Source organism: Pseudorasbora parva, chromosome 2, assembly GCF_024679245.1.
Source record: "Pseudorasbora parva isolate DD20220531a chromosome 2, ASM2467924v1, whole genome shotgun sequence".
Lineage (NCBI taxonomy): Eukaryota > Metazoa > Chordata > Actinopteri > Cypriniformes > Gobionidae > Pseudorasbora > Pseudorasbora parva.
Window position 1 is genome coordinate 25,953,431 of NC_090173.1, and position 18,413 is coordinate 25,971,843.

Genomic DNA, 18,413 nt, shown 5'->3' on the forward strand with positions numbered 1-18,413 from the left:
ACTGTAACTCACACTTATAAAGCTCAACTACAGTAGATTCAGTCATATGGCACAGTGAGAACATTTACTCTATTGGCAGCAAACTCTGTTCTATAGCCCAGGACCTCATGGCTGTGTCATAACTTTATCCCACCTTTTGATAACACACTGAATAGATACTATTACAAATATTATGGATTCAGTTACATAAGTTAGGTAATGTAAGCACATTTTCTTATGTGGCATCTGTAACCTACGTTACTGTAGATAATTCAGCAACAAGGGTGATTTGAAACATGTATCTTGCATTGTATGCTGTTGAATGTGCTGATTGTTAAATGTACATTGATCATACCATTGTGTTTCGGTGATTAAACCAAATGTTATTACATATTACAATAATCTTGTGTTAGAAACAATGATAATGTGAACTGAAAATATGTGCAACTGAAAGTATGCATAAGATCAGGTTTTGAATGAATGCCTAGCTGTGTAACAAATGTGACCAGTTTGGATTTTTGAGAGAGTTTTGAAAATGTACACCTTACTTGTGAAAATAGTACCAATAAAAATAACGAATGTTTTTGGATTTAATTTGTGAGAGAACTAAGAGAACTAGCACAGAAAGTCGCATGTTAATACTTTTATTTCAAAATGTATAATACTTACATAGTGCATTAGTGCCCACCTCCTTTTTCAAAAATGCTGGTTTCTGGAAGTGTTTTTTCCACTCATTAAAAAATAAATAATAACTAACCATTATAAGACATGAAGCAGGCTAACAGCTACGATGTGAATCACAATACAAATGACAAAAAATGTCTTTGAAAGACAAAAAGACACACACACAAACACACACACACACACACACACACACACACACACACACACACACACACACACACACACACACACACACACACACACACACACACACACACATGAATATATATATGCACATAAACATTACCATTGTTATTTGCATTGCTTCATGGGAGAGAGCAGATCTAAAGAGCTATTTTTTTTTGCATTGAATTTCTAATTTTCTGCATATTTTACTGTTGTAATGTAAACTGATTGCTTCGGCAGGAGCAAATACCACAGCAGACCTGTCTTTAAAGGCTTAAAATATATTATTAAAAATCTATTTCCCTATGGAGAAAATTAGTTTTTACTTCCAGAACAAACTGTTGCACTCTGTTGTAGCTATATATGATTTCAATAATTCATATTATATATATATATATATATATATATATATATATATATATATATATATATATATATATATATATATATATATATATATATATATATATATATATATATATTTCAATAATTCAATAAGAAAGTTGTACATAACAAATATCCTATTTTTATAGATACATAGCTACATATTCATTAAAACCTCTAGGTTACTTGAGTAAAATCATTTAGTTTAAATAAAGTATGGGCATTTAAAAATGGTCATAAATGGAGTAAACAGAATATTCTTCTATTTTATTTATTTATTTTAATTAATACTTTCAATAATACTTTGCTACAGCTGCACGTGCTCAGGTGGCATAATGATATAATGCTGAGTTACGAACTTTAACTTTGAAATGATTAACTGTTGACCCCGCCTCTTGCTGCTTCATTCTCTTATACTTAATTCCTTCATCAATAATCGCGCTGGGAAAAAGTAAACGAATGATTTGCTTGCCGAGTTATCCATCACGTGTTCGTATACGGCGTGAACAACTGTTTGCTTTGCCTATTGCTAGACGTGATTGGCAAACGGTTTGCCAAAATATACCCTGACCGTGATTCCCTAGACATTTATTTGTTAGTGTTGACAGCTCGTTACAAAAAAAGAAAAGACAAATAAATTAAGCCAAAGAAAGATTAACAGACAGCACATTCAAATATGTATTAATTAACGCGTTAATGTTTACATGTAATATGCTCCTTATGTACGGGATATGATATATTAAATAAAAATGTCATAACTGGATATAAATAATGTCGTTAATGGTGTTCCTATCAATCCACGTTGTAGGAGGACAGCAGCAATGAGACATCACTATTCCTGTGACGTCAGCTGGCCCCTCCATCATCAGCCTGCGAGTGCGAGAGTCACCGACGGAAACAGCATCACGAACCCCCGCCGCCCTGTCAACCACCGGATTGATTTCTAATGCCAAAAATGATCAGTCTGACATAACGATAGAAAGCACCAACCGATTTTCAATGACAGCGAGATCCTATAGGCGCATCGCACGGTAGCCATTTATTTACGTATTTATTTATTTATTTGCCGTTTTTCTCCCCTCCATTGATTTTTCAGTAATGGCTGGGCTCGCGAGCTGCGGCTTTTGAGAGGCAGGTGCGTCGTCAGACAGACGCTCTTCTTTGGGCGTGATGTGATGCGATGGATTTTGCTCCAGTGCAGCGATGAGACAGACGCAACCGGAGAATAATCGAGCGGTAGCGAGGCGCGTGTGATCGCCCTGCCGACTGGCGCAGGAGCACGGGCGGGGAAGAGGGCTCGTCCCCTCGCGAGCGCTCCGTCTGATCGACAAATATTGAATATTAAACGTTCGTGCATCCCGAAATCCGGCTGTTGCTGGTGAAATCGGGCCGTGGAGCGCAGTGGCATCATGTGCACCTGATGACATTGTCATGAATTCATAGAAAACATTTCGCAATTTCTATTCGTGTCGCTGGTTATTTATTTATTCCTTCTCTAATAACGAGCTTCGATCAAACGTCGCCAAGATGATGGAGCTGGACGAGGTGGTGTACCAGGACGATTATGGGGCCGTGTCTGTCATGTCAGAGCGGGTGTCGGGCCTGGCCAGCAGCATTTACCGGGAGTTCGAGCGCCTCATCAAGAGCTACGACGAGGAGGTGGTAAAGGAGCTGATGCCGCTGGTGGTGAATGTTTTGGAGAACCTCGACTCGGTTCTGACGGAGAACCAGGAGCATGAGGTAGAGCTGGAACTTCTTAAGGAGGACAACGAGCAACTCATCACCCAGTATGAACGGGAGAAATCGCTGCGCAAACAGGCAGAGGAGGTAAATTGTCTCATCATCTCTTCATACAATGTCCTATTTAACCAGGAGAGTTTTATTATTTGGTCGTTATTGGGTCTGTAGTGTATACATTTACAAGAACAGTGTAAACATTGTAATGGTGCATTTAACCCTGTAAAGCCTATGGAACAGTTTATTATGAGGCCCAAACTTGAGAAAAAAAGTTGAGTAGCTATAGTAGACTACTAGCCTACATAAAATGCATATAGACTAATATCAGTTATCACTCTTTATCTCCCAAAAATATATCTTAAGATGACATTTAAATGCTTAGTTTTATTATCAAAGCTCTGTTGTTTGAATAGTTTGGGGCACAACATGAAGCATAAAGCACATTGTAAAGCAATACAATGATGATCAAGAGATGTAAATAAACAGTCATCAAAAGCAATATGCATCAAATTGGACAGTTTTATTTAACATTTTAACACGCACACACACACACACACACACACACACACACACACACACACACACACACACACACACACACACACACACACACACACACACACACACACACACACACACACACACACACACACACACACAAATAAAATAAAAATCAAAACATAGCAAAAAGGCACATGTACCACAACCTCAAGGTGGACGTTTTTAGAATTATATTTAAAAGCCATTTTACAAAAAAAAAGAAAAAAGTATGAACTATCAATCAGAAGGCATTGTTTTCTACAAGTTTTCCCTTTTTTTGGTTTTACAGGGTTAAAGCCTCTATTTATGCGCATTCATATGAAGAACTAACTTCTTGCTTTATTTACACATAGTAACTGATGTCGTAAACAATTATTGCTGCTCTTTGAGATGTAATTATGCCATAACATCTGAGTAGACCTGGTCCTTGAGAAACTGTATACAGTCCTGTCATGTACATTAGTTTTAGAAGTCCCTGTTTTATCTCATAATGAATCGTATGTGTTGCTCTGCCTATTCTTGCTGAAAATAAATCACTAAATATACCAAAAGATTGTCTCATACACACGTTTGTACATAAATCATATGCAGACAAACACTCATACCTTTTTTTGTGTGTGTGCATCAGCACAGGCGACCAGACAGCTAGAGGGAACAAATGCCCTATAGACCCTTCATGAGCATCATCACTACATGCTAACATTGCCAAAACATATTTCAAATGCAACTATCATATTGACTGTACCACTAGAGCATTATTTACATTCTTGTTGTGTTAAAGGGTTAGTTCACCCAAAAATGAAATTCATGTAATAAATGACCTATTGTTGTTCCACACGAGTAAGACCTCCGTTCATCTTCAGAACACAGTTTAAGATATTTTATATTTATTCCGACAGCGTATCTAAGTGTAGGCACACTATACTGTCCATGTTCAAAAGGTAATAAAAACATCATTAAAGTAGTATAGTTAATTAGAATCTCTTGAAGCATCGAAAATACATTATACTTAATGCTGACTTTATTCAGCATTGTCTTCTCTTCTGGGTTTGTTTTCAAGCCTCAAATAAAGATTCAAACGGTTATGAATCAGCGGATTGATTCATGATTCGGATCGCCAATGTCACGTGATTTCAGCAGTTTGACATGCGATCCGAATCATGAATCAATCTGCTGATTCATAACCGTTTGAATCTTTATTTGAGGTTTGAACACAAACACGGAAGAGAAGACAATGCTGAATAAAGTCATAGTTTTTGCTATTTTTGGACCAAAATGTATTTTTGATGCTTCAAGAAATTCTAACTAACTAACTGATGTCACATATGGACTACTTTAATGATGTTTTTATTACCTTTTGGACATGGACAGTATAGTGTGCCTACACTTAGATACGCTCTCGGACTAAATATAAAATATCTTAAACTGTGTTCCGAAGATGAACGGAGGTCTTACGGGTGTGGAACGACATTAGGGTGAGTCATTAATGACATACATTTTTGGGTGAACCTTTAAGCCTTTAAGCTTTATCAGAATTTTAACAGTGTAAATAGTCTGTAAAGAAACGTGAGTATGTTCCCTATTTAAGGGCAAGTCATTGTTGTAATTGTAAAGATTGTGAGAATACAATAGAGAGCGACGATAGAGCTGTCAAAACTGAGAAATGTAACTTTAAGAGCAGAAATTGTTGTACCAGAAGATATAAAGAAAATACACAAAAAAAAAATCAAAAGAAATAATAGGGGCTGTTTTTCAGTGTCATAGATGATTCAGAGAAAGAATACATGGTGATGGAGTGCAGTAACTGCAGTGATGCTTCTCACCCATTACTTCAATTTCACTATGTCGATCCATAAATGTTTTGCCTTCGATATAATTGTTTATATTTTTCATTTTTTATTCCAAAGAAGCAGCATTTTAAATGTTTTTTCTTATGTTTTCTAAACAGTATTTATACATGCTCTCATAAAATATGTTGATACTACAAACTATATAATAAACTATACTATAATAATCGTTTCACAATTTTTTTCGTTCCTGTCCAAAAATAATAGATGCCAAAAGGGAATTTTGTGAGTAGCTGACTTGTTTAAACTGCAGAAAGAAATAGGCTTTGGGAAATAATAGTATGATTCATTGAATGCAAATAGTTTGGTGTTAGGGATAGCTTTTTTCTGTTTCATGTTTTAATGCAGCAACAGAAATATGTATTTGCTCGGGGTATAGAGGACAAAACTGGGAGGATGATGGGCAGGGGGAGGGGGGTGATTATGGGTAATCAATTTTCTCATAGAAGGAGGCTGGCTGACGCTGTAACCCGATTCTCATGTTATGAGAGTCAGAAAGCACAGAGTAAGAGAGATAGTGAGGGATGGAGAGAGAGAGAGAGAGAGAGAGAGAGAGAGAGAGAGAGAGAGAGAGAGAGAGAGAGAGAGAGAGAGTAAACAGCATTCTCCAATTTCGCATCCTGTGGGATTATGGCAGTAGAATATAATGGCCACATTTAGAACATTAAGCCTGTATTTGCACACATTCTCACTCTTAGAAGAAAAGGGTTCTGTCAGGCGCTTCATAGGACCTTTAGGGGTTCACATCATAGGATCATTTTATGGATTTAGTTTTAATACAGTGTGGTTTAATAATTAGTTAGAACAATTATTTTGATTAAATATATGAATTAAACAGCTTGTAAACATACTTTATCACTAGTTAAGCATTAATAAGCTTATTGAATACAGATTATTTTTGACATGCATGAGGTTTAAGTAGGTTTTTTTCTTAAAAGTTTTTTTTTTTTTGTTTTGTTTCATATTCACATCTTTCTAATGCACGGTGACATAGCTGCATTTGGCTGCGTGTAACCAGTTTAATTAAATATTTTTTAATTTCAAACTGCAAAATAATATTATCTTTGTTTTTCATCCATGACTGTATTGCAATTTGTATGTATCATGATAGTTTAGATTTTGATACAAAATGGTACATTTTTGGAACAGTTGTCTTGGAGACGTGATGCTCAATGACAGTTTGTCACGTCTTGCTTAGTCAGATCTAGTGTTGTGGCTGGCTTATAGTCATACTCGATTATACACGCATCTCCACAAGTTTCACATTTTTATTTTCATTTAAACAGACTAAGCTGATTTCAACGAATTAAACATTTTCATAGACATACTTACAGGCTCAAATTTTAATTCAAAGGTTTTTTTGTTTGTTTGCCTTGTATTCAAATCTTTCTAATGGATGGTGACAGTGGCGTAGCACCAAATTTTGGGCCCTGGGTACAAACCATCTTGCTGGGCCCCCGTACCATGTATGTGTACGTATAGAAAACGGACTTCCCTGCCTCGGGCCCTGGTTACTCAGTACCCTTTATCCCCCCAGTCCCACGCCCCTGGATGGTGACATAACAGATGCACTTGACTGTTGGCTCTACTCTATTTATTTTGCAAGTCTTGACCCCATGTCACCCCCACCCCCACCCCCGCAATAACTATGTTTACATGGACACCAGTCTAATCTAATTATTGATCTTAATCTGAATATTGTTGCTTTTAGAATATTCTGTTCATGTTCCTTTTTCACATGTTATAGAACATAGATTGATTAATGGCACACGTCATTACATCCTCATGCCACACTGTCTGACGTCCCCTCCCGGAATTTAATGCATAGTGCATCTGGAAACTATTCACAGTGCTTCACTTTTTCCACATTTTGTCATGTTACAGGCTTATTCAAAAATGGATTCAATTAATTATTTTTTTCCTCAATTCTACAAATGATACCCCATAATTACAATGTGAACAAATATTTTTTCTTGTCACTAAATTGTGCTCAGGTGCATCCTGTTTCCACTGATTATCCTTGAGATGTTTCTACAACTTGATTGGAGTCTACCTGTGATAAATTCAGTTGATTGGACATGATTTGGAAAGGCACACACCAGTTTATATAAGGTCCCACAGTTAACAGTGCATGTCAGAGCACAAACAAATCCATGAAGTCCAAGGAATTGTCTGTAGACCTCTGAGACAGGATTGCATCGAGGCAATGATCTGGGAAAGGGTGCAGAAAAATGTCTCAGGCATTAATGTCCTAGTGAGCACAGTGGCCTCCATTATTAGTAAATGGAAGACGTTTGGAACCATCAGGCCTCTTCCTAGAGCTGGCCGCTTGGCCAAACTGAGCAATTGGGGGAGAACGGCCTTAGTCAGGGAGGTGACCAAGAACCCGATGGTCACTCTGACAGCGCTCCACAGTTCTCTGTGGAGAGAGGAGAACCTTCCAGAAGAACAACCTTCACTCCACCAACCAGGCCTGTATAGTAGAGTGGCTGGACGGAAATCACTCCTCAGTTAAAGGCTGCCTGGAGTTTGTCAAAAGGCACCTGAAGGACTCTCAGACCATGAGAAACATAATTCTCTGATCTGATAAAACAGATTGATCTCTTTGGCCTGAATGGCAAGCGCCATGTGTGGATGAATCTAGACACCACTCATCACCTGGCCAGTATACCATCTCTACAATGAAGCATGGTAGGAATGTTTTGTCAGTGGCAGGAACTGAGAGACTAGGCAGGATCGACAGAAAGATGAATGCAGCGATGTACAGAGACATCCTTGATGAAAACCTGCTCTAGAGCACTCTGGACCTCAGACTGGGGTGAAGGTTCATCTTCCAACAGGACAACGAACAACGATGCTCCCCATCCAACCTGATGGAGCTTGAGAGGTCCTGAAAAGAAGAATGTGAGAAACTGCCCAAAAATAGGTGTGCCAAGCTTCTAGCATCATACTCAAAAAGACTTCAAAGGCTGTAATTGGTGCCAAAGGTGCTTTAACAAAGTATTGAGCAAAGGCTGTGAATACATGTTCATGTGTTATTTGTTAGTATTAGTTCTGTAATAAATTAGATTAGATTTCAAAAAAACTTATTTTACGTCGTCATTATGGGGTATTGTTTGTATAATTTAGGAATTTTTTTTTATGGAATCAGACCGTAACAATAACAAAATGTGGAAAAAGTGAAGCGCTTTGAATAATTTCTTAATGCACTATCAACATACAGTTTGACTTTGTACCATATACAGTTTTGTGTGTTTTATATTTAAATTATATGAACGCGTGTACATGTCTATAATTCACTTTGCAAATATGCAGAGACAACTGCAAGAACGTCTGGAAGATATTTCCCTCAAGAAGTGCAAAAACTTTGACTTTGCATGTTATACAGCTTGTTTGGGCATCCGGACCAGCCTGACATGGCAATATCAGCTCAACAAATGCTGTCTTTTTTAGCTGATGGCAGATGGTGAGACCTGTTTGGAAACACTATTTTTGAGCATTCTGCTCAGTGAAACTAGTGATTCTGAAAAAAAAAAACACTTAATCTTTAATGGCTCTAATGGTTCATGATTAAACTGCAGTATTGAATGAGGGATCTTCAAGGTATAGCAAGAACTCAAATTAACATTATGGGATTATTACATTATAAAAATCTTAACATCCTAATGTCTATAATATATTCCCAGATGTAGACATGCTGCTGAAATGGGGTATATAGCCTAGTACTGTGGAAATTATTTGTCAGTCAAAAATTAGAATGACATTATCAGCCTTATGTCGTGTTTTCATTGAAGGGGGGATTTGAAGTTAATAGTGTTAGATGTGTTGGTTTTTCCCTCCCTTTGCAGTGCTGGGATTACTGAATTCCAGGAGGCTGTTTGTGGCTGGGCCGCACTGCAGAAAGAGCCTATTGTGTTCCACTTAAATCCTTGCAGCTCAAAGTCACCACACACTGCACTTGGAGTGTGTATGCATGTGTGTGTTATGTACCTGGTAACTGTTTGTGTGTAAATGCGACTGTATTGTATTCCCTTATACAATCCCTTCTCCAAATGCATCTATCTATCTATCTATCTATCTATCTATCTATCTATCTATCTATCTATCTATCTATCTATCCATCCATCCATCCATCCATCCATCCATCCATCCATCCATCCATCCATCCATCCATCCATCCATCCATCCATCCATCCATCCATCCATCCATCCATCCATCCATCCATCCATCCATCCATGGTTCAGTACGGGTTCAGTAGAGCAGGGAAGAGAACTAAATATAAGCTTTTTTAAATTGAACAAATTGTGTCTGTCCTTAAATGAATTCAATCCTAACAAAGAAGTTTCTTAAAGATAATTAAAAAAATCTGCTAATGCTGTAAAGTGTAAACTATATGAGGAGTACTTACTTGCACATTATAATTTAACAACAAAGCCCAAATTAGCCTAAATAGTAGCTATTTATTTTTTAGATATAATAATCAACACTCAAATAACACATTGTATGCAAACTTTATATAAGGCAGTTTTTGCATTTACTTCTAAATCTAATTATAAAGTTGTGTTTTTACTCCAATTCGTTGTTGAAATATAATCATAGGCTAATAGTGGCTGTCAGGCTGTCATTTTCATGACATTTATTTAAACTTAAATAATAAATACATCAGTAACAGGTTAAGTAAGAACATGAATAGACTAATATAGTGCATATATTTAGAAAAATAATTAATTTCTCTGGTGGACTAATCTGTTGTGGACACTCAATGACTTGCCCGAGGAAAGAAATGTAATGCTATGTGACATTGTATATTGACGTTTTTCCGCCGTTCAAACACGAATTGAGCGATTACACGACACATGATACGTTTCAGTGTGTTGTATTATATCCTTGACATACCTTTACGCTGATGTTGATTCAGTTTTATTTATTCTTTTGACTAGTAGTAATAGATGGTCGCGTTCACTTGTGCGCTACGCTGCCGCTTGCCTTGAACAGATGGGCCTGTACAGTGATTCTCGCGCCACATTAAAGAGGGTAAAAATGGCATTTATCGTTTGAATTTCGTGATAAAATGGACAGAATAGTTAATATGTTCATGTGGGAACTCGGATTATTTCGCGCGTAAAACAAAGTAACTGTTAAAGATTGCATTCGTACTGTTCACTGCATTCGTAATTGTAAGTCACGTAGCCTACCACCAAAACGGTTCAGATGAATACCTATACCGTTACACCCATACTATCTTTCCATCCATCTATCCATACCAGACTTTTAACTGATTCAAGTTGCAAGCTAAAGGATCTGACCTTGTGTGATTGTGTGTTTGTGTAACAGAAGTTTATTGAATTTGAAGATGCCTTGGAGGCAGACAAGAAGGAGTTGCAGTCCATGGTAGAGACTTTAGAGCTACAAACAAAACAACTGGAGCTGAAGACCAAGAACTATGCTGACCAGAGTGAGTGCACTACATTTAACATTCATTCCTATGCACACACATTGACACAAACAGAGATTTGAGTATCTCTATTGGATGTCCCTCTCTTGTAGTCTCTCGTCTGGAAGAACGAGAATCTGACATGAAGAAAGAGTATAACGCCCTTCATCAGCGTCATACAGAGGTCAGAAGAACCCCCCGTCATGCAGTTTTTATTTTCGTCTTTCTTCTATTTTTTTATCTACTAAAATTGCTCTTGGTGATTATGATCTTGATAAAATGAAAATTATTTTTGGTATGGAAAATGAATGGAAACTTCATCGAAATTCATTGGTCTAAAGGTGTGGGGTTACACAAAAAAAGTTACAAATACAAAGTTCCATTTCTTGAAAATGTCAGCATATACACTGACACTGATTTTATTTTCTCCAGATGATACAGACATATGTGGAACACATTGAACGCTCAAAGATGCAACAGTCAGGGAGCAACCAGACCGAATCCACAGGCTGTGGACGGGCGTGAGTAACATGAATAATTAGTGTGGTGTAGCCATTCCAATCCCTTGTTTAAATGAACAGTTTAGAATGTGCAATTGGAAATTATTTGTTTTTGCATGTTTCTTTTGTGCTTTAAGTAGCATGTTTTGTGTGTGATTAAATATGTAATTAATGCAATATTTTTTAATTTCAAACTGCAAACCAATATTCTCTTATTTTGGAACATCAGCTATGACTCTGTATTGCAGTTTGGTTGTATGTATCAGAATACAAAATGTCCCATTTTTGGAACAATTATCTTGGAGACAGTGTTGCTAGACACTGGGTGATGATGCTCAATAACAGTTTGTCATGTCTTGCTTAGTCAGATCTATCACAAGTTATATATCTAGTGATCTATATATAATTATAAAATTGTTAATTTATCAAATATAGAGCTTTTAAATAGCTTTAGTAGTTTAACCTTGACATCTCTGAGTAATCTGCACTTATTACTCATTTACCCACAGCATGTAAATATATTTTTGTTAAATATATAATATTATATTTAATAATGTTATATTTATAATAAAATAAAACATCATATATTATGAAATAATAAATTATCCAATGATAGTTCCTCTTTGAGATAATCAAGGTGGTTTTCAACATCATGGAATCAATTCCATTTTTTTTGACATAACGTGACTTTACGTCCTGTGTTAGTATAGTGTCACTGTGTTTGTGAGTGTGTGTGTGTTCACATTATTTTTGTCTCTTTTTCTTTCGTTTCTGTGCGTGTGCCACTGTGTGTGTCTCTGCAGTCAACGACACAACTGGAGGAAAAGGTAAAAGTGCCCACAATCTCTGACAGTTTCCCAAACCCCTGTCTCTCTGCTGACCTTTTACATCCTATTTTACTCCTTTATAATGAAAAAATGAACCTCCTGCCCTTTTACCTAAACACCCTGCCCAGTTTAGCAGTCTTAGTGTCAGAGACTGAGATACCTGTACCACTTTCTCCTATGTGGTTTTGTGTCTTCATATGTTTTCACCCTGTCCATTGATTTTTTTTTGTGCTCATTTTCATGTGCAAATGTTGGGTGATATTTTACCTTACATCTACTTACATCTCTCTTTCTTTTTCTGCAGTAAAACGGAGCGTCCCCCATCACTGAGTTTGTTTCCTGGCGGAGATGGCATGGTACGTGGGGGTTCTGGGGGGGCTAGAATGGTTTCGTCAGATGTCTGGCATTCCAGCGATCTCAGCAGACCTGTCTACGCCCCTGGCTACCAGGTGTGACAGATATGACTCCACCCCGAAGCGCCCGAAGGGGAGGAGTCATGATAATCATCATTCTGTCAGACACGTCCCCTTAAAGCTTAGTACAAACTCTGCAAGAACAAAGAAATTTGTTTGTTTTCTCGAGGTGGAAAACCCTGACCAATCACACAATAGTTCTGGGACATCCACAAGAAAAAAAATTCTGCTCAGACGATGTGCTGAGAACAAGCTACGAGAACTCCCAAACCAGGGCTGTGAGAACTTTTTTTATCTGTTCTTGCGGAGTATGTAACGGCCTTAAGCCTGCTTGTGTCGAGATCGTGTTCAAGGGTGGTTGTTTGGTGGACACCAGCAATCTTCCAAGGACCCATGGTTTTGGTCTAGCTGTCCATCCTCTGCCTTGCTCTGTGACATTTTTGTTTTATTTTAGCCATCTAAAATAAATAGATGTGTTTTTTAAACAAGCTAATCTAATAAACTGATCTCACCTACATTAAGCATCTATCTACTGTGCACACATAACTAAAAATGTGTTCTTTGAAGGAAGAGAAATATGTCATTCTTTACTTCCTGTTTTCCAAATAAGTCAAGTCACATGAATATAAAGCAATTTGTGTGTCAGCGCTTTATTTGACAAATCTTTTTTTTTAAATTTGTGGACCTTTCAAGTTGCCATTTAAGCTTCTAGAATTTATATATATTTTTTTGTCCAAGGATGTAGTGATAATGCAGACATTTTATCATTTATAAATGTTTTACATTTTCATGTTTGAATTTGTATGACAGTGTATTTTTGACTTGCTAGTAAGTCTAAATATTTGTACAAGTCAAAGAAATATCAGATATACAAATGTACAAGATTAAGTTTAAAAGTTTAGCAGTATATGATTATTATCAAAATGTGTGTGTGATATGTTGTTCCTTTTCGTTTAAGGAGGATGGCTCAGATTCAGACTCCGTCGCAGCCACGCCCAGCAGCACGGGCAGCAAATCAAACACTCCCACCTCGTCTGTACCCTCGGCAACAGTTACCCCTCTGAATGATGGGCTGGTATCGGTAGAAGAGTTCAATATGCCCCGGGGGCGGGGCCGCAAGAATGCAAAGCGTCTTAGTAGAAACATGGAGGTGCAGGTCTCTCAGGAAACCAGGAACGTCAGCATTGGTGAGAGAGAGAGGGAGAAGAATTGTAAAAAATCTCTGAATAATTAAAATAAGCATTCATATATTCAGTTGTGGATATCTAAAAACTGATACATTTTTTTCAGAATTCTTTGATGAATAAAAAGTGATTGACTTTACTGTCATTTTGATCAATTTAATTCATCTGAATAGAATACTGATTAGAAATATTTGAAAAAAACAATTCTGCGTTTACTACATCTACAGATTTACAAACAATGCAAAATTCAAGTTTACCCATACAGGAAAATGATTGTGTGCTTTTCTTTTCAATCATGTATGTTTAGGTATGGGTAGTAGTGATGAATGGTCAGAGTTTCCGGAAATTATAGACTCAACCCCAGAGCTAGAAATGCACTTGGACCCCCGAATATTTGGAGGAGGAAACAGGTAGACGGATACACATAATTCACACTATTAAATCGGGAATAAACAGTACAAAATACTCTAGTTTAAGTACAAAAGGACCATCAAAATACGGGTACACATCATTAATTGAAATTATGACACAAACTCTTGTTCCTTTGAAGTCCTTCTCAGGGCATTGTGAATGAGGCATTCGGCATCAACACAGACTCACTGTACCACGAGATCAAAGACGCCAAGTCTGACATCATCGGTGATGTGGACGCAGGAGCAGAACTTCTCGGTAAGCTACATAGTTCAGATTATGACCTTTCTTGAACATTTTACCTCAGCAGTTGGTTGGCTTGCACATTCTCATAAATGCAGGTTAGCTTGTTTTATATGTAACCTGCACTTATATATATATATATATATATATATATATATATATATATATATACAGTATATATATTTCAAGTACCATTGCTAAGCATATGGTGGCTAAGGGCTTTTCTTCCTTGCACTTTAAACTGCATGCCTTTTGTCAGGAAGCCCACACTGCTGGATATATCCTCAAAGCAAGGTCTCTCGGGATGTCATGCTTGCTTCATGGCTGTATCTCCTACCCCTAAGCACATTTTGGTGTGATGAAGTAACCCAGAATTGTTTAATTTAAGTTTTTTCTGTTATTCACGTTGGCGGTTTTGTGATTTGTTTTGTTTCATTATCAAGATAGAGTTGTTGATTTGTTTATCTCAGTGTGAAGGTGGATCTTTCTTTTGATTGGCCGTCTCACTCACTGACCCTTGACCCCTCTCTGTGCTTCCTTCCCGTGTGTGCTTCTCTCGGCCACGCCCCTAGGGGAATTCTCAGGTGTGTATCTGATCACTGATTGGTTGATATTTTTATTTCTCATTCTTTTTTGCTCTTCATGACCTTTATTGATTTAACAATCCAAATACACATTATAAAACACAATTAGTCATATTGCATTACAATTTTTACAATTGCTAAGATCTTTCAATACTTGGGTCACTTCTTGGGTTACATCTAATTGCTATGATAGTATTTGATAATTTTTTTATTCAGAATATATTTCAATATGGCTTTACTGTAGAGATGTAGCAAATTTCTTATTCATTTTTGTGCTATGCTAGGTTTTAAACTAAAGTTTTGAAAAAGAGTATGTGTACATGTGCATTGTACATTGTATAGTATAGTATGTTTTGGTGGTGTTTGTGTCTAAGTTTGAAAAGAATTAATGTAATTTGAAAGTAGTAGTCACTGAATGCATTGTGTGCCAAAGCAATCATAAATGATCCACAGTTTAGTCCACATAGACTGACCTTGTGATCAATGTGTGGATAGTTTTGAAAAAATTACCTAAGTATTGAGACATGTGTCCTAGTGATTGTAAGAAAAACTGTAAGATCACCTTAAACTATACTATACAGAAACACATAAAAATATAGCTGCAAGCAGCAATTGTCGGGGCCAAGCGAAAAGAAGACCCTAAGACATGCCAGCATAGCTAGCTGGGAGTGTAAGACCAACTGCAACAATGAGCCATTAAAGACTTAAGTTGATTTTAGGCAAAAAAGCAGTACAATTCTAAATAAAGTCAATAATAATGATTTAATGGTTTATCATTTTCGACCAATAGGTGGCACTGTTATGAAACTGATGTGGCGTAGTCAAACTGAGGTGGGAATGACACATGCAAAGTTTGGTGTCAATATGTCAAAGCATTGCAGAGATACAACCTCAAGAGTCATTTTTGCATCATAGCTCAACTCTGTTGCAGTGGTATATGACAACTCTTTTGTTTATCAACACGAAATCCATAATTATTTGTTCACATGGTCTGAAGACGATACGATTCAATTTTGGTGAAAATTGGACAAACGGTCTAGGACGAGTTTGAAAAAGTATGTTTTTAACCAATAACAAGATAGAGGGCAGAGAGGTTTGCCAAATATGGACAAAATTGGTATCCATGTTCTCGGCAGGAGCCAATGAATGTCACCAGTCTCATTACAATAGGCTAATTTAATCAAAAGTTATTAGCATTTTGTACACCTTATTACAACTTTTGACCACAAGGTGGCGCTGCCCGAAAACTTTTTGAGTACCTTCAGGGCATGGAGCAGAAGACACATACTGAGTTTTGTAATGATACGCTAATGCATTCGTTAAGTGTAACATTAGCATTTTATACCCAAATACTGCATTGAAGTCAATGGGTATTTCATGTTTTGTTCTATTATAGCACCACCAAGAGGCACAATCCCACCATTTTTTTAATTTTTCCTCAGTATGAGCCCATACATATACATGTCGAGTTTGGTGAAAACATCTCATTTTGTTTTGGAGTTATAAACATTTACATGAAAAAACACGAAAAAAATGACTGACACCTGACTTTGATTGGATTTTACTACCCCTTACTATGAATATTTTGACATTTGGGCATTAGCGTTTAGCTATCGACCTATGTTTCCGAACTTCTGAGGCTGGTTTCTTCTCGATCGGACTAGCGGTTTTGAAGATATCACCTAATGTTTTTTAAGCACTAAATTACAATGCTGCGCAAACCATACGCCGAAACCTGGCAAGTCTGGTATCGTTGGACTCGGCAAGGATTCAGGAGACAAAAAAAGTTACTCCCATCCAAATATGTCAACCACACCCAAAGATATAAGCTTTTGGGGAAAAAAATTCTCCACTAGGTGGCGCTGTTTCGAAACTTCTCAGGCTACTTCAGGGCATGGTGTTGATGACCCATACCAAGTTTCGTAACAATCCGTTCATGCGTTCAAAAAATACAGCATTTTAGCACATAATTCAAAATGGCCGACAGCCAAAAAGGCAGACCTAGTAAACTTGGATATCAGTTGACTCGACATGACTCCCCGTATCTAAGGAGATACATTTTATGATTTTTGGATAAATGGTTTAGAAGTTATAAGCCAAAATAGCCCTTTTTTGAATCTCCGGACCAGTAGGGTGCACTGCGCCGAAACACTGCATGTTGCCTCAGGTCATGCTTGTGATGACATGTGCCAAGTTTGGTTTGAATACGATAAAGCGTTGCAGAGATATGGCCTTTAGTTGTTTTTGCAACCTCTACGTAAAATTTGTTCGCACATTTATCGTAAACGATTTGAAGAATCAACTTGAATTCCATAACTTTTTGTCACCATGGTCTGAAGATGATCTGGTTCAATGTTCGTGCAAATCAGATGAACCGTCTAGGACGAGTTCGAAAAAGTAGTTTTTTTGGAAAATTAAAAATGGCGGGTAATTTTTATGACGCAAAACGACGTCATAGGGTGCAATCGAATCGGCTTGAGCCAAGGAGTCAGAAAAAATTTGGATTTTGTTTCTAGCCCTTTTAGTTCAGGAGTTATTAGCATAAACATGAGTGCAACTTTGGACTGTTGGTGGCGCTAGAGGGATTGAGTTAGAGACTCAAAATTTGCTATATTGACAGTTGTGCCTGTCCTTTATATGTGTGCCAGATTTCATCATGTTCCCGCAAGCGGTTCTATGGGCTGCCATAGACTTGTGAGCGGAAGAAGAATAATAATAATAATAAGAACGCTAACGGTTTCAATAGGTGCCTCCGCACCTTCGGTGCTTGGCCCCTAATAAAAAGGTTACACTTTATTTTAAGGTGTCATTGTTACAGTGTAATTATACATTTAAAAACTGAGTAATAATAATTAATTAATATTATGTAATAATATTATTATGAACTAATAATAATAATAATAATTTTAAGGTTAGGATATAAGGTTTGGTTTAGGGTTAGTTGTCTATAAATGTGCATATTGTATAGTTATTGCTGTTATAGAAACACTATGCAACATGAGTAACAAGGACACTGTAAAATAAAGTGTTACCCATAAAAATAAAAAGATAACACTTAATTCAATACTGTTCAAAAGGTTGGGGTCACTATTTTTTTTACATTAAACATTATAGCAAAGCATTTGACATTATTAAAAGCTTTCTATTTCAAATACATTTTGTTTTTTTGAACATTTAATTCATCACAGAATCCTGGGGCAACATTGATAATAATAATTAATGTTTCCTGAGCAGCAAATCATCATATTAGAATGATTTCTTAAGGATTATATGACACTGAAGACTGGAATAATGATGCTGAAAATTCAGCTGTACAATCATAGAAAAAAAAAAATATTTAAAATATACTCAAATAGAAAAACATAATTTTTAAAAAGCAACAATATTAATGTATTTTTTATCAAATAAATGCAGCCTTGGTGAGCATAGAGTCTTTAAAAAACAAAAAATATTAATTAAATATAAAGGTCTCATATATAT

At 36.7% G+C, this 18,413-nt stretch overlaps 1 protein-coding gene across 22 annotated transcripts in view; it reads left to right on the forward strand.

Annotated features, from left to right (window-relative positions):
• Positions 1–2,072: 2,072 nt before the first annotated feature.
• Positions 2,073–18,413, forward strand: part of mapk8ip3 (mitogen-activated protein kinase 8 interacting protein 3) — a 38,083-nt gene continuing 21,742 nt past the window's right edge. For 5 of the 22 annotated variants that reach the window (XM_067413531.1, XM_067413539.1, XM_067413522.1 and 2 more), the window contains exons 1-10: positions 2,074–3,039; positions 10,672–10,792; positions 10,885–10,955; positions 11,204–11,292; positions 12,075–12,098; positions 12,403–12,547; positions 13,470–13,698; positions 14,003–14,105; positions 14,246–14,364; positions 14,922–14,933. In XM_067413531.1, the coding sequence (XP_067269632.1) occupies positions 2,740–3,039; positions 10,672–10,792; positions 10,885–10,955; positions 11,204–11,292; positions 12,075–12,098; positions 12,403–12,547; positions 13,470–13,698; positions 14,003–14,105; positions 14,246–14,364; positions 14,922–14,933 (1,213 nt within the window). In that variant the 5' untranslated portion in view covers positions 2,074–2,739. Of the gene's footprint in view, positions 3,040–10,671; positions 10,793–10,884; positions 10,956–11,203; positions 11,293–12,074; positions 12,099–12,402; positions 12,548–13,469; positions 13,699–14,002; positions 14,106–14,245; positions 14,365–14,921; positions 14,934–18,413 lie in introns of all 22 variants that reach the window. The other 17 variants (XM_067413566.1, XM_067413592.1, XM_067413574.1 and 14 more) reach the window with 11 other exon arrangements.